The sequence below is a fragment of the Lates calcarifer genome, linkage group LG16_LG22 (assembly GCF_001640805.2).
Source record: "Lates calcarifer isolate ASB-BC8 linkage group LG16_LG22, TLL_Latcal_v3, whole genome shotgun sequence".
Taxonomy (NCBI): Eukaryota; Metazoa; Chordata; class Actinopteri; family Centropomidae; genus Lates; species Lates calcarifer.
Genome location: NC_066848.1, coordinates 23,690,581 through 23,714,559, shown reverse-complemented (window position 1 = coordinate 23,714,559; position 23,979 = coordinate 23,690,581). Strand labels below are relative to the sequence as shown.

The 23,979-nt window shown below is 39.6% G+C and overlaps 1 protein-coding gene across 5 annotated transcripts in view; it reads right to left on the bottom strand.

Moving 5' to 3' along the window:
* Positions 1-23,979, bottom strand: part of smap1 (small ArfGAP 1) — a 93,147-nt gene that overhangs the window by 58,967 nt on the left and 10,201 nt on the right. For all 5 annotated transcript variants that reach the window (XM_051076695.1, XM_051076696.1, XM_051076697.1 and 2 more), the window contains exons 2-4: positions 16,330-16,463; positions 13,350-13,435; positions 8,873-8,948 (exon numbers count right to left, since the gene is read on the bottom strand). In XM_051076695.1, the coding sequence (XP_050932652.1) occupies positions 8,873-8,948; positions 13,350-13,435; positions 16,330-16,463 (296 nt within the window). The remainder of the gene's footprint in view (positions 1-8,872; positions 8,949-13,349; positions 13,436-16,329; positions 16,464-23,979) is intronic.

The following is a 23,979-nucleotide window of genomic DNA, read 5'->3' as shown; positions in this document are numbered from 1 at the left end:
GGGTGACAGCAGCCATGTCATGAGACAAGGTAGAGAAATGTGGGGAACGTGAATGTCGTTTCTTTCTATTATCCTCTCCACCACTACCTGCTGTCCCCAGAAGAGTAGAACAGCTGGAAAACTTAATGCCTATTCATGGATCTACAAGGGTCTGTACAAAGTACAGTTATGTTATTTACCCAAATCCACATGGATCTTCGTGGATCCCTGTATAGACGTCACAACGCGTGGACGGTGCGCATTTTACCTGCTACACCAGCTAGTCACTAACTTTTTTGGTTTTGTACCTAAAAATCTCCATAAAGCTGAGAGCAACTGCAGAGTTCATCAATACATTTCTGCAGGTTCATCACTATGATAGTCCCAGTCACATTAAACATCAATCAATCATCATCAATAGATCAATTAATACAAAAAACACTGATCACTGCAGCTCTAGAAGGCATGTCTTCCTTAGTCTGCATTAAATTGCACATCCATTTTCCTTGTTTCAGACGTAAGGCTGCCAAACTCAATATGCATTTCTCCACAGACAGAGATTATCACAATGCCAGATGGACAAAGAAGCAGCGAGATACAGAGGAATGGATGGAGACAGGAGGGAGATAGGGAAGAAAGGCTAAAGTCAAGAGAGGATCATTCCCAGTAACACATTTGCATTCATGAAATATTAGTACATTTATGTTCAGGAGACTTCAGGAGTAGTCTTATTATGGAAAAAAAAAAAAAAACCTGGTTTATGCTTTCTACAGCTTGGTACACACAAAATCCTATTATGAAAGCGAGTGCCAAAAAAATAAACACAGCACTTTCTAGATTAATTACTGCCAGTTTCAATCTGTCTTCAACATCCACACCAATCCAGTCTGACATAATTTCCATCAGCTGCTTCACCACAGAAAATCTTAAATCTTTCCTGCCTGTAATGAGACATGTCAGTTAACAGATTTGAACTAAACAGTTCTGACACCACCTTGGCCTTGTCTGTATCTCCTCCTTGTTTATTCTTTACCATCTGGCTGTTTCGCTGCCTTTTTCCAGCTACCTCCTCCTAAGAGTTGTGCTGCGTCTTCACTCCACATGACAGCTGAGCAGATTGCTTATTTCACAAAATAGTCAAAGTACTCGGGTCATTTACAGAAAAGTTAGCTGCGGAAAGCTACAGTGAAGCACTGATGAGATTTTGGTCAGGAGAAAGAATTGAATCAGGGTGTGACACAGCTTGAATCTATAAAAGAATCCAAACTTAGTGGTACTCCACAAAAATTCAATTATTCCACCCATCAGTCAAAACTAAATACAAATAAACCACCAGTTCCATCTGCAAAACTATGGAACTATGGTCAGTTGTTTCATTGAAATGAAGAATACGAACATTTTTTAATTACTCTAATTAATTTAATTACTCAGAAATCAAAAAGGACAGCTGACACTGTTTATTACATTTGGTGTCTGGGTGGACATGTTGTGTACAGTCTACACAGTCCTAAATTAGGGGCTGCACATGGGAGTTGAACATGAGTGAATGGCGAAATTTACAGCACACAGAGCCTTGTGAGAACTTGCAGCTTTGTGGAATGTACAAATCCTTCTGAATATAATGTGTAGGAAACAAAGAACTTTATGATTCTAGTAGAGCAACAACAGTTTTGCTTTCCCTGTTTTTCACTATTGTCTATCAGGAGATCAACTACTAGGAACATCTCTGATCACTGTGCCACCTATCAAAAAACAATAAATCAAATTTACCACCACCAGCAAGCACACAGTGAGGGCTGGTAAAGAGACTGGCAGGGTTTGTCTATGACAACTTTATGGATACTCACACCCGCCTACTTACAGAGTGTGAATACATCAGATTTGTTGTCATGGTAACGTTACTGTAAAACAGCAAACAACCTTATCTGTATTCACGACTATGTTGTCAAATGTAAAACTCAACACCAACTGGAGTACAAGGCACAACCTGCTGTACTTATACATTATGAATTTTGAAATTGATCATCAGATCATTACAGGTTAAATATTTAAAGGCAAAAAGTGACAGCCATATGAATCACCACTTTGTCCTTTACATCATTATTCATTGGTATCATTCCAGTCATGGAAACAAATCAGGTGTGGGCTGGAACCAGGCAGTGAGCCCCTGTTTTGTTTATGTTTTGTATTATGAGGTGATACACAGTCCACTGCCCAATAGGTGGCAGTAATGAACTGACATATGGAATAATGTGCAATTAAAGCAGGCACATTACAGAGGAGAAGAAGATTGCCAGCAAGTAAACACTGACAGAAACCATGCAGATTTAAAACACTTCAGGAAAATGATTTTGCAAATGTTTATGGTGAAGGAAACTCACGTGACCCTAAGAACACACTCAGTGTGTTTCGGTGAGAAACATGATCATAAAACTGCTTAAGTCAGCCAGAGAAAAGTGCATTCGCAGAAAGAGATGACATCACTAGCATCAACCCACCTCCTTTCCCTCTTCACTACCCCCCCACCCCCACCCCCACCCCTTGCTCTCTAAACCACCTCAGGGTGGAAACTAACACTGACTGTGTCTTTCTGAGGGCAGAACAGAGGACTGTTTTCTCCATTTTTCATCTTCCTCCATTTCCATCCGTCTCCCTCCCTTCTCAGCTGTTAAGGCATCAAACAACTGCTTGCTCTTGTTGCCTGTGGTGGTGAAAGAAGTGCAGCTGAGATGTGAATTCAGAACATTTTCAATCCCCCTTCTTATTCTGTTGATGTCTTCAAGGTTTTTTTTTTTTTTTCCCCTCTCTGAAAACTTCCTCTTCTTCCGACTTTGATGCTGCCGGAGATGTCGACACAGCACTAAACAGGCACAGATGGGCTGATCATGAAGATAAAGAGAAAAGAGGCTGGAGGGTAAGAAGGAGGAGTGAAAGGAGGGGTGGAGGGGAGCAGAATAATAAAGAGAGGATAGATAACAAGAGGAGTAGCGCAAGCTGGGTGAAAAAGGATGAACAGAGGTTGAATAGATATTAGGACTTGGAGATAGCAGTGTCTAGCTCTCTGCTGTGGTGAGTACCGATAGCGAGACAGAAAGATGGTTAACATCTTAACTGAAACTTGTCCGCTGGGTAGACCTTTAACAGCTTCATTTGTACTCTTACAGAGGACACTCACTGAAGTAAAGTGGAATAGTCATACAGAGACTAATAAAATAAGAATTATGGAGGCAGAGGGAAGGTTTTAGATGGTTGGACTGTAATATAATTCTACAGTGCTCTCAGAGAGTACTGAGTCATGGTCAACTCAATGACCTTGAGGTATGTTTTGTGGCACAGTTGCAGTCACAAATATCCTTGCAATGACTAAATGTGGATGGCTTATTGCAGAGCTGAATTAGGTTCATGCCAATCAGCGATCAGATTTACAATCGACAACTGAAGACCCAACACCAACTTTTTTTTTTTGCCTGCCAATAAAGAATCCATCCATCCATTCATTTTCTTCCCCTTATCTAGGGTTGGGTCACAATGGCAGCAGGCTAAGCAATGACATCCATCCTCTGCTGCTTAATTTAAAGCAACCTATTTGCAATCGCTTCTTTGCCAATTCGCTGCTGTGCAATCTGACAAAAGGGTACCTCCATTACCCATATGCCAGCTGCTATCACTTCATTTAGCTGGTGCGTGTCCACCAGGTCAATGAGCCACTCATGACCCAGACTCTCCTCACCCCCCACTATCTTTACATGCTAGACCTAAACACATCAAGAGACCACTGTTAGAATTTATAACAGCAGACTTTGGACCAAAACTAGTTAATCTCATCAAAATCTCTTCTATCAGTAGCACTGCTCACAGAAATGAAGTCGGATACTTCAGGTAGTACCACTTACATGCAGTACACTGTGTACACAGTGAATGAATTTCAACAGGGTAGTTTTGTCTCAAAGCCCCTGTGTGCTTACAGGAAATGACGCTCTCAATGTGATTATGATTTTCACCTGCCACACACTGCTGGCTGTTCTGCTCACGTGACAGAGAAACCTGTGTTCTCCTGTTCAACCAAAAAAGGACAGAAATGTGACCTTAGGCAAATGCCCCCTATAGCTCCTCTGCCGTCCACTTACGTCCGAATACAATATGTCAGTGGTAGAAATTAAGTGGGCTGCACAGCTGGCTGCAGGAACACAGAGAACATTGGCAAGTACTATGAACACAGCGGACAGGACACCCCTATGACTAACACAGGAAAATAAGTCTTCCTCCAGGGTGACTGTGCTGCTCTCTTGTGACATTTTTGGGCCAATCACTGGGCTCATCACAGAGTGTTTGCAAGATGTACTCTGATGTCTTCTTGATTCCTGTAACATTGAAATAATCTGTGGTCCACACACACACACACACACACACACCTCAGAATTCACTCATGGCAGAACAATGAGCTCATGCTGCATGGGCAATGGAAATGGAATGAATGAACTCATGTGCTCCACTGTGAGCAAAGTGCTGCAAGCCGTCCATTATAAGACACTGCCTTCGCTCTGTCTTTCGCTCCGTGCATCTCTACACATGTAAACAAATAAAAATCCAGCACTTCAAACTCTTAAATGCATCAGAATCTGCAGTCTATGTGTGCATCAATAACACTTTTTTGATTTGGTTTGAGGAGACTGATAACAAACAACTTTTTTCTGCAGAATTGTTTTGGAATCGAAATGTTTAAATGTCCGAAGAGTATCCGGGCCATCATGAGAAGAAGACTGGGTGTAATCTGAAACACCTGAGTTTGAGTATTGATACCAAAACTATAATAAACTACAAACAATTTTTTCCAGAAAAAAGATCTTTATTTAAGGTCAGAATAAGTTCGAAGGTATATAAATCTCTTGTCTTACAAAAGAAAACTTGAACTGACAAACAAATCCAGTTTCTCAGCTATAAATAGAATGCACAAATTATTGAAACACTAGTATATAATCCAATATAATTAAACAGCACCACAAACTGCAGAAAGTCTCCCAAATGACCATTGCACTGTCATGAAGGGATTTATTTCAGGACTGTTGTACTGCATTAGTTTTAGCTAGGTGTACCTAATAAACTGTGTACACCAGTCAGCCACAACATCAATACAATGTTCTGCTGGGAAATCTTGGATCCTGACTTTCATCTGGATGTTACTTTGACATGTAACAAAGAGCCCAATGCAGTAACCTGGCCTCTGCAAATCCCATGTGAAACAGCATCTGTGGGATGTGCTGAAACAAGCCAAGATCCATGGAGGCCACATCCCACAACCCACAGGTTCCAAAGGATCCGCTGCCAATGTCCAGGTGCCACACACCACATGACACCCCCAGAGGGCTCATGTCCCTGTCTGCCTCGGAGGGTCTGTTTTGGTAGCACAAGGGGGGCCCACACAATATTGAGCAGGTGCTTTTAATATTGTGTTACAGCTTTTTCCACTGCCCCCAAGTGGCCAAATTTTAAAAAAAATAAATAAATAACGCAAACTCCAGAACCTTGGAAAATAAAGTGAAAATCCAAGTGCCAATGATTGCAACTTCTGGCTGCAGAGGCTGTTCATCAAAAGTTTTAAACAATCAAAACCTTTCTTTTATCAGTTAAGCCAAACTTCTCACAGTAGAATTCAACCAAAATTGTGATTTCAATTTGGAAACATCTTATCATCTCATCTCAAATTTGATGCGCAAATGCATCATAGTTTATCCATCATTTTACAGCATTAACACTGACCATATCCAGTTTTCAACAAACTGCCAATATCATCCAAACATTCTGGTAAACAAATGCAGTGCAGTATGATGATGTAACTACAGTGAAGAGGCATGCAGAGATGCAAACTGTTTCTTTTCTATAAGAGCTCAACAAACAAGTCAAACCAACAAATTCCTCTCCCTCCTTCCAACACATACACAAAGTATAGCTCGGGGTTACTGTAGCCTGCCCTCTCCTCTCCTTCTTCCATCTGCATGAAACTGCTTAAAGTGATAATGAGTTGTTTTTAATAATTAATTTGCATATAAAAGCCAAGCTGTCTGTGTGGGTGGCAGAAACAGATCCTAGATCACAGTCTGACTGCTGGCAATGCTTCAGAGAAAGACAGAGAAACAGAGAGAGATACAGGAGGCGAAAGGGAACAAGAAAAGGCAAAATGAGAAACAGAAAGATGAAGAGAATGATAGAAACAAAAAGAAAGCCAGTGAGAGGACAAGACGGAGAGATGAAGAGAAGAAGTGTGCAAACTTGCTTGTCAGGATAGAAATATCTGTCAGTTGGTGGGGTTTTTGCATTGCATTGTTCATTTTATGTAGAAGTGTTTCAGAGAAGTGTGCAGCTGTGAGTGTCGGTTTCTTGTAAAACCTTGATCACGGCTCTCTGCTTACATGAAGCATTGATTGTGCTTAGTGATTATTACTTAAAACACAAGAGGAACATTGAGACTTATTGTTAACATATTGTTAACTCTCTATAACTGTATTTCTTCAGCTGTAAAAGGTGAAAAATGCTCCATGTATCAACATGTTTTGGAATGACAACAAACAATCCTTGATCCTTGAACACTCATCAGCAACTGTTAATTTCTCTGGCTATAATGACTGTCACTAGCACATTTTGTCAGCTACAGCTAATTTACATGAATTAAAGGAAAGTGGCATAACTAAAAAAAAAAAATGAAAGGCCCAAGAAAACATGTTTTGTTGAGAAAGAAACACAACTCTGAATCATTTAAGAGAGAGTGGGCTGTATTTTAAAAAAACAAAAAACAAAGAAGTGCTGCTCCCTGTGGATAAACAATCTTGATAATTATTGTCAGTTTTTTTCACACAGGTAGTTTCTAGCTCGGAAATTGCCAAATTGCAATGACTGACAGCTGGCAGATAGTGAAGAGTAGTCAGAATCTCACAGTGTAACTTAGTACTATGTACCATTCTTTTGATATTTTTGATGACACTCAATTTGGATTGCAACAGGCCAAGATGCATAATTACTATATGAAACATTTAAGAGTTACATTAATGATTAACATTATGAAGACTTAATGACGCAATGAGAGACTATTGAAGAGGGTAATGAAAAATAATGTGGAGGATGGAACACTGATTTTTAAATTGAACTTGAAATGGGAATTACCTGTTAAGGTGTTGACTTACAGCATTTTTATGTCAAGATGGAAGGGATGCAGATGTAGTTATTAATCATGACTGCAGTTCCAACACTGTACAGCGAAAGCTAAACAGTCTTGGAATTATTAAGTAATGATGTGTGTTGATGTGTTGACAAAAAACATTTTCACATGATAGCATAAGACACTTTTACTATTTAGTTTGTTAGGATCTCTCTTATTAACTGAATGCTATCCATCTCCATGACAGTGTTTTGATTACTCTCTGTTATGTTGTAGTGTTAAGTGGAGAGTCAGTGAGTCAAACTGCTAACACATGAGGTTATACCCTAACACACACGCAGACTGCATCACACACATTTTGGAGGGCGTTCACACCGCCCTGCATAACTCACCATATAGAAGCAACCCACTCACTGAAACAAACACACACCTCACAGAGATAATCTCTCTGGAAACAAGACAAGGAAATGTGCATCCACCCACTCGCATACACACCTACACGGATTACATCCTTTACTCTCATCACACACACAAATCAAGGTTCAGTCTTGACACTGACATACACAGAGACATCTCTACTTACTGATAAGGACCTGTATCACAAGATAACAGTGTTTAAAAAAGGTGATTCTCTAACTGTGTGTAACAGCACTGGGCATCAAATCCAATAACACTCTGTTGTATGGACTGAAATCAGGGTTGAAAGGGTTTTCACTGCCTTTCCACACATGCTGAGCAACAATCACAAGTGTGATAAAGTGCAGAAAAGGTCATCAGCTGTAAAAACACAAACCTTGCAGGCACGATGAGTCAATCGTGCATTGACATGGAAAAGTCAATGCTCAGGCACAACTCATTCAAATGTCTTGTGTAAGGAAAAGATGCCAAACATGTTAAGTAGGACATTTTGACTTTTAACACAAAAGCAGCCAAAACCGCACAAACAGGCATTGCCCTTTTAGGCTGATCACGATCAAGTACAGAATGCACCCAAGATGCATTCAGAAGTAGTGAGTCCAACTGCACAGACCACAATCAGAGGTAGTCTGGGCCACATATGCCCACATTCTTTTAGCAGTGTGTATGCAAATTTGACCTGGGCCACACTGAAGGACCACCTACTCAACTGATGTCCTCTGCTTTAAGTGGAAATTAAGTGCAAGAAACATCTTGGGCGATTTGGTTTGCCTGGTAACATGGCAAGTAACAGACAGTGTCTGTGCTGTTTTGATTTCTTCTTTTAAACTCTGGCAGACTTCCTGCCAGAAGTGATGTGTGTTTATTTGCATAGAGAAGTGGGGAAGGGAGATCTGATCATGAGTAGTAAACTTGAGACACATGTGGAGATGTATTCTAACACCAGGTGTGAACTAATGTACTTAGAGCTTTCTACTTGTGATTGGATCACCCAGGACGCATGTTGATGCCAAGAATGAGCGGAACCTTTAATGATTAATTTTCAGTTTCTAATCAAAGGGCAAGCGAAATGAATGATGGCAAGGATGGCAAAACACTCTGTAGCCTTTCACCAAAAGAGACAAAATTAAGAAAGCAAAAGGGACAGAAAAGCTGCCAATTTATAACTGTCATCACAGAGCTTTACATCAAATCACTGCAACAAGCAGTCACTGATGCACGGGTCATAAAATGGTATCCACCATAGCAACTCTGTGGACAATTTTAACAATGACTGACAAGCCAAAACTCAAACTACAGAAAAGTAGAAGTGTTGGTGATACTCACTGGAGCTGTGGCCAGGGCCTCCTTGTCGAAGTACTTTTTCCTCTCGTACTTATCCCGGATGAAGACCTCGACTGCTCTGAAGGTTGCTGTTAAGTAGTGAAATACTGCACAAAAATATCCAAATATCCATTATGCACAAAATCAAATCATAAACATACTATAGTTCTCAGGAATACTGGGAAAAAAGTTAGTCCTCAACCTTTGCTGAGTTTATGGGCATTATGTGCACCGCAGACGGTAAATACAGCAGCAGAGGACTAAAAAGTATGGCAGGAAAGCACAGAGAACATGATCTGACGTGCCAACACAAACCAAAATCTTTTCCTATCCTATGCCTAAGTGTTTTTATGCTTAACCAATAAAACCTTGATCATGGTGGCAAAAGATTTAGAAATAGTCATATGACTCTTATTTGTATGTATTTATGGGCTTTGGGGGGGTACTGTTCCTAGCAATAGAGCTTAGCTTGTCTAGCTAGCCTTTGAAATTCACTGATGATACACTCTATGACTTTTGGTTTTCTTAGTAGCATTGTGGTTAAGCTGTACATGTGATTCCAGCTGAGTACCTGTGTCTTTAACTTTACCAAAAAAATCATCAAAAATGTCATTTTAATGTTGTATTAGTATTGTGGTTCTATGAATGATAAGCAGAAAACCCATGTCAAAATGTGTAAAAACTAGAAGAAGAGAAATTCTGGTACATTCTTGAAACTACCATGTTTGTAAAAAAAACAACAACAAAAAAAAAAAAAAAAAAAAAAAAAAACAACCTTTTATTTCCTGCCTTTCTTGGAGACTTTATCAAAAATGGTAAATGACATGGTCAGTGGGAATCCTGATAAAAGACATTCAGTCTAGACATGGACTGTTTCTCCTTGCCTTATGGTATCAGTGATATTAATAGTCATCAATCAGAGAACTTTTGACAGTGAATGCAAAAATAGTTTGTAACAATAGTTATTATGCTCAACTGGGGGGTTAAAATTAAGATTCCATCATCAATATACCATGACTGACATACATGTGTTTGCACACACACACACACACACACACAAGCCCACACCCATCAATTCCAACTCACATACCTCCATCACACCCAGACACTACATCAGCACTAATCCCGACATTCTTATCTCCCTATTTCAGCGGCAACGCTTCTGTCAGATCAAGTAATAGACTTCAGAAGATTGAAAAATGATGACCACCCGCACAAGTCAAGCTACGAGAGGCTAGGAGGGGCAGGCTGCAGCAGCTGCATCTTAAACACAGCTCTTATTTTTTTACTGTTGACGAGACATACCAGAACACCTAGAATGCTACACTTAAATACTCAGCACAGCAGCAAGGTCTGTAGTGGATAAATGTATGCGCAATGACATGGTGGCACATAACACATGACAACAAATGAGTGTTAGATGAAGACAGATGCTACGCCAATGCACCCATAAAACACACCAACAGACCAGACAGACTGATATATAGGCCCCCTGCTGACTTCTGACATAAATCACAACCGGTCCAGTCAGTGCTGTCCAGCTCTGATGAGATGGGTGTCATGTAGGTAACCTAATTTCATGTTTATTATACTACATAACTGATCAAAATTACACTGGTTACCAATGGGAGAAGCCAATCAACATTTTGGCTTTGGCTGAGGTACTGAATGTGTTCTACTGAGTGCCATTCTAGTTGCTATTAAGGTCCTGTTTACAGCTGCCATGCCGGATGAGCAGAGATTAATCATTCTTGGTCCCAATAGCATATTTAAGCATTAAAGAATAACCCTGGTATTTGTGAACCTTATTTTCCAATGTTTTTGGAACTGATAGGGACAAAAATCTTTAAAATAGGGCACAGTATTGTGTGAGAAAGGTGTAAGGGTATAAAGGTGCAACCATAAACAGCTGCTGAAATATAATCCAATGGATAATTGTCTGTCAAGTACATCCACTAAAGTACTTGTTTTTGCCACTGACAGGTTCAGATTGTTATTATGGGTGTCTGACAACATTATGGACAGGATTCTTACAGAAATAGATCTTTAGACTAAAATCCTTTTTTGATTAACCAGAAACATCACTATAAATCATTGCCACCAAATGCCACTGACAAAATCAGCAATTTCACCGAGCAGAACACAGGAGTTGCTGGAATCCCGCTGCCTCAGTTGGTGACTCTGTTTGTGTTATTATGTGGAACTTTTACTTATGTAAAGGATCTGAATACTTCTTCCACCACTGAAAATCACACAATAACATAAACAAACTAAATGATTGAAGAAGTGGTATTCCAGTATTCTGCTCTGTATAATTACTGTTTTTGTCAGTGGAGTCTTGTGATATACACATATATTGATGTTTCTGGTTAAACAAACATTATTTTACGCCTCAATAAAAATGGAAATATCCAAGTCTAACATCCAAATCTACTCTATATTAATGTCAGTAAAAACCTCAATAACTGATACAGGAGCTGAAAACAGAAAAGGCATACATGACGGGGGAATAAACTTCATTGTGTCATTAACATACATAAGCACAGTAAATAGCAGGACCAAAATCATGATGTAAATACAGAAGCACTCACAGAAAATACTCACACACACACACACACTCAGACAGTAGCTCTTCTAATCCTGAGTCTGTTATCTGCCGTTTTCAGCCAGCGGCGCTGCTGTCAGAACGACTAATGGACTTCAAAAGAGTGAAGAATGATGACCACCCGCACAAATGGGCCTGCCAGATACAAGATAGGGTATTAGAGCAGCATTTCAAACTGGGAGATTATTTATTTCAGGCTGCTGGTGGAAATATGAACATATGCTGCTATGTTAACCACACAGCTGTCTTGTCTTGTATCGTGGAAAAGGGCAAACTGAAAACCATTGTTATACCACTGTATACACAGACATTGCTGGAGGTGACCTGGTTAGATGTGTAGAATGATACCAACAAAGCAAGCCTGTCACTGCTTATTTGGTACTTAGGGTGTGCAGACAAAACTTAAGTTTAACAATAAGTGAGTTAGATTTGATAGTGTGACTTCTCTGACTTCTCAGAGAGGGCCTGTCACAGGAGTGATTTCAAGAAGGGTCAAACTAGTCGGTTAGTTAAACTAATCAGAATGCTCATACAGTGTTAGATATCATGTCATGCACACTAATACTGTACAGCTAATGACTGTCACAGTCATTATAACTTTGCTGTAATTTTTAAAATACATTTGACATTTAAAAGAAAATTATGCATTTTTATTGTCTTGTTGAAAAAAATGTTGTACTCGGTGTCAGCTAAGATTTTAAGAACAAACAGTCCTTGATGTTGAAATCTGTCAGACCTGACCACAATAAAAACAAATAAAATTTACCATAAATCTGTTTTTGTACTTGATGACAGCATGTGTAGGGTCTCTATTCTTTTAAATGCCTCTTATTCTCATGTATATCTTGCAGCAAAGCCCCTAAACTGTCAATTATTACTGCGAATGCCAAGTGAGCTTTATTATTATTCTTCCATACATTTCTCGATCAATAACTATGCCTGTACTTTCTGCTACAGAACAAATCAACTACAAAAGTTAAAATATTCAGCTTTTTCAGCAAAATTCATCGGTGGAGGGCAGGTTCAAATCCTCTAAAACTTTCTTGAAATGCAATTAACTATTCAAAATGTGTTCAGTCCTTCAGTTTCAAGATGCAGTTCATGTGTCTGATATGAATACATGGAATTTCTTCTCTCACATTTTAAGGCGTTTTATTTCTACCTACAGCTTTGGCAGTGTATTATTTGCCTTTCATCTGTTTCAACAACATGTTTTAGCTCTCAGATTATTCAGCTAATGAACTTTAGCTCCCAGCTCCAGTTTTACATTTTAACTTCCAACTTTTGCCTCTACATTTTAGCTGTTTTTTCAGCCATTTTCAGCATTTCTTCATCAGTTTTCTTAAGCTGTCAGCTTCCAAAAAGGTTTCATCAAGAACAAAAGGATTTTGCATTTTGTAAGTTTTTACAAATTCCATGACAGCTCATTGACAATGCTGATGTTCAATTAGAAAAAAAACTTAACTCAGTTGACACCAAGCTGAATGTGATATAACTGTGGTGATATAAATAATTTTTATGCAAATCTGTGGTGACATTGGGAGTTTATATGCAAATATTATAATATAGGGAGCCTTTAGATTTGTATGTAAATATGTAAAAGGCTGATATATAGTGGTACAGGGACATTTTATGCAAATCTGTACTGACATGTATGGTGACAGAGGGTTTTATACCAATCTACTGTGATAGGCAGTTTTTACACACATGCACCATGACAACAGCAGTTTATATGCAAGTGTTCCATGACAGGGAGTTTTTATGCCAATGTATGGTGACATGTGAAGTGACAAAGTGAGTTTTCATGAAAATGAAAGTGGGGATGGGACCAATAGGCTGTGTCAGAGAAACACAGAGCAGGCAGGAGGAGGATACTGGTCTGTCTGAGGTCGTCTGAAGGACTCTGGTAGGTGGGCTTCATACAGCTGTCTAGCCCTGGTGTTGCCCATGTCCACCATACTCTGCAAGAGGAGAGGTCGAGAGAGAAAGAAAGAAAAAGGCATGTGGTGTTAATCACAGCGAGGTAATTGGTAAAGCGCCTTTCAGTACGTGTCACACACAGCGAGTTCTTTCATATATCACATTTGCATTCGACTCAATTCAACCCCTCTGACTCCTCTCCATGCATGCTCACTCACACACAAACACACAGAATGAACGACACACTGGCCGTATGTGTCAAGCCTAAATTAAGAGGAGGGTGATAAATGGGGTGATGATAGGAGAAGTGGAGGAGACAGAGTCGGAATAATCAGCCATCCAGAATTAATTAGTCATTGAAAACAGTGATTAACATTCAGAGTGAGACCCTTTCTACTCACACTCAGCTGATGGATAGGCACTGCCTTGAAGAAACACACACATCTTTATCATAGTACACACGTGCACACCAAACCTGTGAATATTTTAACTACTGGATGATTAAATAAATTACATTACATTCATGCTCTGATAACCCATACACACCTCTTCTAGATTACATGTAATTCAGTCAGTGTGGCATGTTAGCTATCTACAACACACCTGTATAGAGTTATTACAGTTCTCTATATTCACTATGCAAGTGTGCACACGTTGCTGAGTATATGCATGTCACAGATCCACTGTGTATATGAAAGAACACTGGAATGCATACTAAACACTGCATTTCTGTGGCAGTGTGTGTGTGTGTGTGTGTGAGTACCTTACATTAGGGCTGCACGATTTATCAAAATTGATTTGATCGCGATTTGAGCTAATGCGATTTGCAAACCGCAAAGGCTACAATTATTTTTACCACAGAAAGTCAGTGGACGAGTCATTGCACTTGTTTTAGCTGCCTCACACACAGAGCACTGCAGGAACAACAGAGCGACAGGCTTTAAACTTTAAAGCGGAAACTACCGGTATTATGACAAGTAAAAAGCAGCTGACAGTGTCAGAGGGATACTTGAGCTGTGACCAAGATGCCAACTTTGTCTGCAGTGTTTCTGCTATACATATTTTGTAGCGGCGTCCCGCTACGGGAAAATTATTGCCGCTGATATCATAAAGTTGCAAAATACCCAGTTGAACCAAGAAGCAGAGAGAGAAAGAAGAGAAAATGAGAAAATGGTAGAATGACCTAGCTAACAATAAGTTAGGATCATATCTGTATTTTCTACCAGGACAAATCCTGCAGAGTTTTCAGCTGTGTCTGTCTCTACTGGCTCTCTGTGTGTCATTCCCCCTCAGTGTATCAGCATTTGAAAAATCACCACAGGCAGCAGAATGACCAATGTAAAGTTACTGCAAAGAAGGCAAGAGAATGTAGTGCTGCTGTTTGTTTGGTGAGAATTGTTCTATGGTTCATTATGTGTATGTTCTATATCATTTATTGTTTTTTCATATTGTTCATTCATTCATTTCATTTTCATTTTCAGTTAATATTTCATATCTTAAATGGTAATGGTCCGTCACAGGTTTCACATGTATGCAGTGAATCCTGGACTGAAGCTTGACTTTCAAAATTATATCTCAAATCAAATCAAATCACAAATATCTGTCAGAAAAAAAATCTCAATTATTTTTTTACCCAAAATCATTCAGCCCTACGTTACATAGATATGTTTTGTTTGTTTGTTTGCTTGGAAGATTGTCAGTAGGTGTGTGTGTCTGTTGCAGAGACAGTATAAAGACCCAGCTCACTTTCCACTCGTTGCCAGAGAGTTCTGCACAGCCAAGCATTAACTTATGTGCCATCACTTTGTTGGGTACCTTAAGTACACTTCATTAAGTACACCTTGCTAGTACTGGGTTGGGCTCTCTTCTGCCTTCAGAATTGCCTTAATTCTTTGTGGCATAGATTCATCAAGGTGCTGGAAACATTTCTTCTTCCATATTGACATGATAGAATCACACAATTGGTGCAGATTTGTCAGCTAAACATCCTATGATGTGAATCTCCTCCATATACCAAAGGTGATCTACTGGATTGAGACTATGGAGGCCATGTGAGTACAGTGAACTCACGGTCATGTTCAAGAAACCGGTTTGAGATGATTTGAGTTTTGTGACATGGTGCATTATCCTGCTGGGAGCAGCCATCAGAAGATGGGTACATTGTGGTCATAAAGGGATGGACATGGTCAGAAAAAATACTCAGGTAGGCTGTGGTGTTTAAACAATGTTCAACTGGTACAAAGGGGCAAAGAAAGTATCCCCCACACCATTACACCACCAACCTGAACTGCTGATACAAGGCAGGATGGGTCCATGCTTTTATGTTGTCTACGCCCAAATCTGACCCTCAAGCTGTCGTTAGCATGGCACTTTAGAGGAACACTGTTCCTGCAGAGCTGAATCACAGGAGTCATCTTTATTCACTGTTAAAATCATTAAAAAGAAAAAGCAGCATGTGTATACCTTCAGTAAAACTTCAGTAGCTAGCATAGCATAGAAGTTCTAGTTGATGATTGTTGTACTGTACTCTGCTAATGTTAGGTCCACAGGTTTTTGTGCCCATCTGATCAGCTTTATCCATACCCACATACCCACATCCATTCACAATGTTTAAGCATTACTAGCCCAAGATCCACAAAATCAGCCTGAAACTGATGAAAGTCCAAAATGAGTGTATGAGTCTACACTGCCATGTAGTTGTCAGACCATGGTCAGAGCTGGTGTTTGAAAGGTGGGACTTATATCATCTTATTATGTTTGTCCCCTTCTTTATGTAGAGGCCAGTTCAAATGAAAACTGTGCAATAGTATTGAAAGGCAGTAAGAACAGGATTATCATTATAGATTTTTACTTCAGTATTTCCATGCTGGTGTGAACTGTGTGTGTTTCTGTGTTAAAAGAGTGTATGGCCCTATTTGTGTGTGTATGTATATACCTGGATCTGCTCAGATGTCCACTGGTCCAGATTGACAGATTTGACTCTGGAGATGTGGACGCCCAGGTTGCGGTGGATGCCAGCACAGCGGATACACATGAAGACCCCAAGGTTCCATGACGCCCATCGAGGTCCTGTAGAGAGAAAAAGAGAGAGATGTCTGCTTTAACGACTACTTAAAAATTTAATGTAAAGATCCTGCTGTGTAATCAGTTTAACTGACCCAATAAGACTGTTACAGAGAAGAGTAATCCATCCTAACCAAATGAGACAATTCAGATTCAGTCTTTCAATTTCTCTTTCAAATAAAATCAAAATTCTGGATGTGATGGAACAGCAGGAGGTGACAAATTAAAACTCAGCCAAAACTCAGCCAAGCAAGCTACAGTTATCCTCTCTGAACCACTCCACCCCATCACTATCTCTCAAAAGTGTGCTTTTAACAATTCAAAGTTAACTCACTTAAGGCCATGCAAGTGTCAAGTTGCCAAGTACAGTTTTCAAATACTAAGTTTGTTTCTAGGTTCTAGTAAGTCTCAGAGATAGTTTGTTAGAGACAAAGAGTAAGAACTCAGTACTCAGCATCAGCTGTGATATCCACCATAGCTACACACATAAAGAAAAGGGTCCCATCCACAGAAACTCAGGCTCAGAATTACCATTTTGAACAATATGACTGACAAGGATTTCTGGTAAGTGCAGTAGCATGCAGGTACAGAATTGAACTGAAACTCAAGAAGTTAATATAAAAAGATACAATTCGAACAGCACATTCCAAACCTTTACTTCAGTGAAACTGTCAGTTGAAAAACTTTTATTATTTATATATTACGTTTATTATCTCAGGACGTACACACTTTAGGTCATCCAGAGACATTTTGAAGACATTCTTATCAAAATTGCTCAGGAAGTAATATCCCAAATCCCTTCAGTACATCTTAATGGGATTTTACAAAGGAGCACAGTGTGGTTTGTATCGTTTATGGCTATCATTTGATGACAGTGCTTGTGGTTTAAAAAATATTTTTCTCTACAGAAGTACAAGTGTGCACTATGAGGTTTTAAAGGCAGAGGAATTATAAAATGCACATTCTTTTATTACATGCAATCTCAATTACTTTCATTTAGTGATTCATAGCTTTAATTTCAGTGTCATTATAAAACCTATTTCCAAACTTGTACTATAAAAAGGAGCCTTTTAGTCCAATTTGAAAAGCTCAAGGGTCACAGGATTTCTTAAACCCATGAACTTAATCCTCCTTCTCCTCTTCCTTATATTGTATGTAGTATAGCTACAGATCTAAACACATTTTCATGGCACAGATGTGAAGCTGACTTGATTTTGGAGAAGTCCAAGTTGGATTTAGTGTCTTTGCTTACTAGACAGAGGCCACTCCAAAAATAACCAACACGGGGTTACATAAAAGCCCTGCAAGAGAAGAAGAAACAAGGCCATGAGCATGCTGCACAGAACCAGAAGACGTGAAGAACCTCTAGGCAGACACAGACAAGACTTTGATTCTTGTTGACACACAACTGTGCAATGCCTGTTCAAAGGAAGGATGGAAATTTTGAAATATCCCACAAGCAACTGCCCCATACAGGTTAGTCTGAGCCAGTGCCTGAATTACTGAAGCCCGAAACCAACCTTTTTGTTGAATTTAGCTGATTTGCTGTTGAGACAACATTCAGCATCTCCAAAATACTTAACAATCTTTATATGGGAACCTTACATACTAAAGAATCCCAGAATGAACCCCTCTCCTGAACAGCAAATGTCCAAATATAGATTAGAAACCAAAACTCTGCAGTGCTTTGGATTTTTCAACATGCCAAAATGTGTATGGGTGATAATCTGCATTTAATTTTTTTTTTTTTTTTTTTTTTTCAAAACCAAAAACACAGGACCAAAAGCATCAGTGTGATTATCTGCTCTAACAAAAGCTGCAAGCATTAGCAAGTTCATCAGCTAGTTTATTACCAACAGTAGTACCTTGGCATTATACTCAAGGCCAAGGACTTACAACAATTAAACAAAAGCCCTGTTCTTGACTAACACATCCACAGTGTAATATTTCTGCACTGTGTGGAAGCTAGTCTCAGGTGCAAGATCAGAGTTTAACCTAACAGTAGAAGCTCTGAAGCTCTATTCTTTATTAGTTATGTAAAAATTAGCATTTCAGTATTCTGCCAACATTACCTGAGATAGCATTACATATGCCACACATTGGTTAGTTACCATTCTAAGAGCATTTCCTAATGTTATGATTAAAGTGAAGCATACTATTTGAAAATACATACATACATACAAACGTGTGCTTAAATTAAGCTACAGACTGATCATACATATTTTCTTATGATACAATTCTTACATATCTCATACTTATCATAAGTATCTTTATCATATTACTCGGACTAACTAGATGTACACTGCAATGCAATAACAACAGCTATTTTTTTGTTTTCACCTCTTGTTCATGGACCATCAAATGGCAAGGTAATTGACCTTTTCTCAAGATATGTAGCCATCAAGTGCAAGTTGAAGACCCTTTATAAGATTCTCAGAACTAGTCAGCTAATGTTCAAACTGTAAATTTTCCATCATTAACAAGCATAGCAACAGTAACCAAAGGGTGCAGGGTTTAGCAAAAGGCTGATTGTGTTTTAGGCAGAATTCAAACAGCATAGCTAAAACATCTCCAACCCCACAGGTCACTAACTGCTCTTGTCAGAGTGGATCAACCTCTAAAATGACTGCTGGGATTCATGTTGCTGTGTGGTTTAACACACGAAACATGAAAGAAGGAGCTTTGGGAGGAATGAAAAAATTAGAGCTTGTGAGAGGAGTTCAAACCTTGCTTTACTTTCACACCTCTGCAAACCCAGCCAATCCAAAAAGTAGTAAAGTCAAGTTAAGTCAGTTTTATTTATATAGCGCAGAATCAAAAATTATCTCAAGGCACTTTTCATGTAGAGCAGGTCTGAACCGTTCTCTTTATCTTATTACATTTACAAAGAGAGACTCAGCAATTAGTAGGCATAATAGTCAGATTTTCTCTCAGAAAATTACAAAAATTGTCAGATGCAGTTCAACCTCAGGGTGGTACAAATGATTTAGAGTACACCAGTATGCGTTTCTCTATGGTATAGATTTTGACTGTGCCATGCTGAGCAGTGGAACCCTAACAGATCAAAAGTAGCAATGATGTAACTATACCAAGAAGAAGAAGAAAAAGATTCACAGCATGTCATCAGCTTACGCCAGCCGCTTGCTGCTTTGTTTGGAAACAGAGAAATGACTGAAAGCTCAGCACATAATGGAAGAGGAGTTGGTAAAAAAAATAAATAAAGAGAGAGACCGGTGCAACTTCCACGTTATGGTTCAGGTTTAAAAACTCAGATAATGACAAAGACAATGAGCAGAAAACAATGATCTGCAAATTATGCTGGATGACCATTGTTGCAAGGGGTTATAATACAAGCCATTTTCACCTCAATCAATGCACAAAAAATGTTATTTGTCTTAAGATTATGAAGGCCATTAAAGTCACTGAGACCCAGACCATTAACGCACAGGAATCCTTTAAAATATCTCATTTCTCTGAATTCAGTTTCAGGTTCTGCCAAATCTCCATGGGGATGAATTGGAGATGGCACAAAAGTCAAATCATTTTAATGGGCTAGTGGCTGAAGTCCCTCAGCACCATCTTTGGCTCTATACTTATCCAGACCACGAAGCTTACTATCTGTCAATTTGGCAACTGAAAGCGACTTTGAACACAAAAAGTGCAAAGGATCAACTTTTATGGATCCAGGCTACATAATGGTGGTGAGGCAGCGCCATTTGGATGGCAGCAGGAATGAACGCAGTCCAGTGGGCTTGCCGGTCTCGGGTAAGAGCATCAGTGTGTTAATGCAGTGGCACTAATGCTCTAGACGGCCTAAAGGAGCATTAAGGCAGGGATGACTGAGTGTTAAGCCTAAATCAAGCAGCTCAGCCATTGTAAGCCTGACTATCTGCTGAATATCTATCAGTATGGATTGGACTTCACTTTGGTCTGCTCTCAGATAACCTCTTTCAAAAAATTCCCCAAAACAAACGCATGAAGTAGTTTAATCTGAGTTCTCATCTATATACAGAGCACATATACATTATGCATACCCACATATTGCACATGCTTGTATGCATAGGCTAGAGATCAATTTCTGGTACACTGCAGAACAGATATGCTGAGCCTGTCTTAACAATGGGTTTTCATAAAGGAATCTCATTCTCTACTGGTTCTGTCTGTTTCTATTAGGAAAATCAATCGAGCAGTTCAGAAGGGTCTGACTGTACATAGAGAAGTGAATGGCTCACACAAACTATACTTTAAATATACAGTAGTGTTTTATAGAAAGACATAAGGCTTTGGCCTTTGTTTGTGTCTTACATGCTGTGCTTCAATCAGTCAATCACATTTTTCTCTGGGATGATGAATGGCCTGCATTGTGTCAGTGGATGATGACCAGCAGCTTCTCTGGGTCACTTAATGCAATCTGATTACGCCACTGTTTTGTCAGCCGCCAGATTTCATTCAAGTTCATGTCAATGAGCATTCAGGTTTCCTTTATTAGATTTATGAGAGAATACCAATTACTCTGCCATGAAAACCCTTGACTGGGTTTTTGAAAGCTTTGCGTTTTGATGTATCTAAACAATATCAGCCCAATGTCCAACTTAAAATCAGCACAACTATATTATAACAGCTTCCCTCAAACCAAGCCCATCTTCAGACCCTGTCCTCTCACTGTGCCATCACTCCAAATGTTCTGACCACAAAAAAGGGAAAACTTAAAACTGCTTTATGTAAACTGGGGCTTTTCATATTTGTGCACATTATATGGTTCATTTTTTTCTCACAGTACTCTGGCCTTTTCTGTGTATTTAAACAGAGTCACTGTTCCGCTATCAGCTACCATTACATATTATTCCATTGTCCCCTTTTCACCTGGTTAATACTTTGAAGTTGGCATTAGGGTCAAATATGATGTTGTAGAATCCTGGATCCACAGCACAGCTGAAGCTTTTTAAGCACTGAGTAGGCCAACTTAGTGTAAATTCTTAATACTTGTATTTGCATTTGCAACACAAGTTGTTTTTATCTTTGTTTGAGTTACACGTTTGTGGAGGGTGCAGTGTAATACAGTTTAAAAGAGGAGCCAAGGCTGTGCAGAGTAAAGAACACTCTGATTTATGAGTCTTGACCTACTGCACTGGTCTGCATCTAATAACCTACTAATTTGCTGCATGTTTCTATGCTGTCCTATTCTGAATCAGCTCTTTCTATCAGTTGACCTATTCTAAAGCAATAACTACTGTTTTCAGATTTCATCAATAATTTGTGGTTGACAGATGTAAAAACAAGCTTCCTCCCAAACTTAAAACCTTTAACCTCTAAGGAGTCTTCAAATGCATGAATAAATGCAGCTGGTGCATGGGATTACTATGAAATGAACAGTATGTGGATAGGCAGTAGCTTTGGTTCTGAAACATTAGTATCTTTTCATCTGTGTCTCAGGAAGATTATTCAGATTCAATAGCAGCTTTATTATGCTATTCATCTTTATACTTGTTCTGCACTGAAGTTTGGACAAAAATAGACAGCTGAATTGAGTTCTCTCAGTAGACATGAGCCCTGCAGCCCCTACACACACACAGAGAGAGAGAGAGTGAGAGAGAGAGAGAGAGAGAGTACAAACACACCAGTGCTAATTTGTAGACTGCTGACCTGATTAGACACAAATGAGCTCTTCTCTCTCACACACACATACACACAGTGTTGAAGCCATCCTTGTTAGGACACTGTATTGACTTCCATTCATTGTGGACAGCCAATCCCAAACTTTAATCCTAACCTAATCCATAACCAATTCATGCCTAGTCCTTACTTTACGCACACCTCATCCCATCTTACCCCAAAGCCTTAACCAGGACCGGCAGAAATGACGTGTTTTGCCTCATTAGGACAGGGCTCTGGTCTCCACAACTTGTTTATACAGGAAAAGATCCCAACAACAAACAAAACAAAAATAAACACAACCGCGCACAGACACACAAGCACTTCCCTGCAGGTAAATCTGAGCATGTCATGCAGAGCGCCGTAAAGAAGGGCACAGGCATGAGCATGTCTCCATTAAAGTTACACACATGCCAATATACAAGCATACTGGTGCATACAGACACATCCATTTGCACAAAAATATATATCCATTAGGATGATATTACACACACACACAGTTTAATAATATACATACATATTCACATGTATGCAGATAAACCCAAACACACACTGAGACAAACAAACAGAGTCATCACAGTTGAGAGACACACAGACAGACACGCACCCTGGAGACTTGATGAGTGGCAGCGGAACTTTCCAACTGGGAGGTGGGGTGTGTGAGGGTGTGGGGGGTGTGTGTGTGTATGTGTATGGGTTGTAGTGAGGGCGGTGGAGGGGGGCGGGGGGGTAGCTAGCCGAGCTTGAAATTAAAGCCCCAACTGTCAACCTGAGGACAGTCAGGATGACGACTGATGTGTGTGTCTCTCTGTGTGTGTGTGCGCGCGCGCGTGCGTGCACGTGTAAATGTGCATGATGGTGGCCGCCAGGTATAGAGAGGTGACCACAGATGTCAGCTGAGGTGTTTCATTCTTCCTAGAGATCAATCTGTGACCTGGTATTTAGTCCTGCAGAATGCATGCCAATGGCTGTTTGGACTTTTGTGTGAAAATGCTTTGAAGCAACAAATAAGCAAGAAAAATAAATAAGGAACATCTGAACTCACTGATGTGATTCCTGTGAGCTTATTCGATCAATATTTATGAGTGGGAACAAAAGTCTGCGGCGAAAAACCAGAGCTGCTTCTTTCCTCAGGGACAGAGTGAAGATACAAAGTTTAAAGCTTTAAGGCTGAAAGAGACAGACTTTGTGGACTTTAACCGTGTCTGACTTGACTCATACAAATCCTCTGGGACTAATAACACTGCTGCCTTTATCTGTTCTGAACCACAGCACCCAGACATCCATCCAGACTACTGTCACAGCCACCGTTTTACCTTTTTTGTTTGAGTCATCTTCTCATTTTGAGTGTAATTGCTCTTTAGGTTTTACACCTTTCTTTTAGACTGTACCACTTTGTCTTAATGTCTTGTTGTAAAACACCTTGAAAGCATAGCTCTGTATATCATTTTTATATGTTCTTTGAATTATGTTTGGAAGTGTGAAACCAGTTTAATTCTTTCTCCCTTTTACCTTTATCTGCACAAGGGCTGAATGGTGCCACAGGCAAGAAATTTAACCATCCCTGAAATTCAGCAATATTCTTCTTTAAAGAAGGTTAACAACCTCCATTTCCTAATTAATAATACGTCCTCTCACTAAATCATCTGAAAGCTGCCAAAATCTTCAGCAAAGGCCAGAGGAGAGAGGAGAATCAGAGTGACGGGCAGGACACTGAGGGGGAAATGAAACAGCGCTGTGTTGCTCCCTGCTGGTCCATTAGTGTTATTCAGTGTCAACAGTAATGAGGAGGAGTGGATAGACTGCTTCTACACAGAGGAATGTTTTCCTCTCTGCGCAGTGTTTCTTCTTTATTATAACAAGAGGAAAA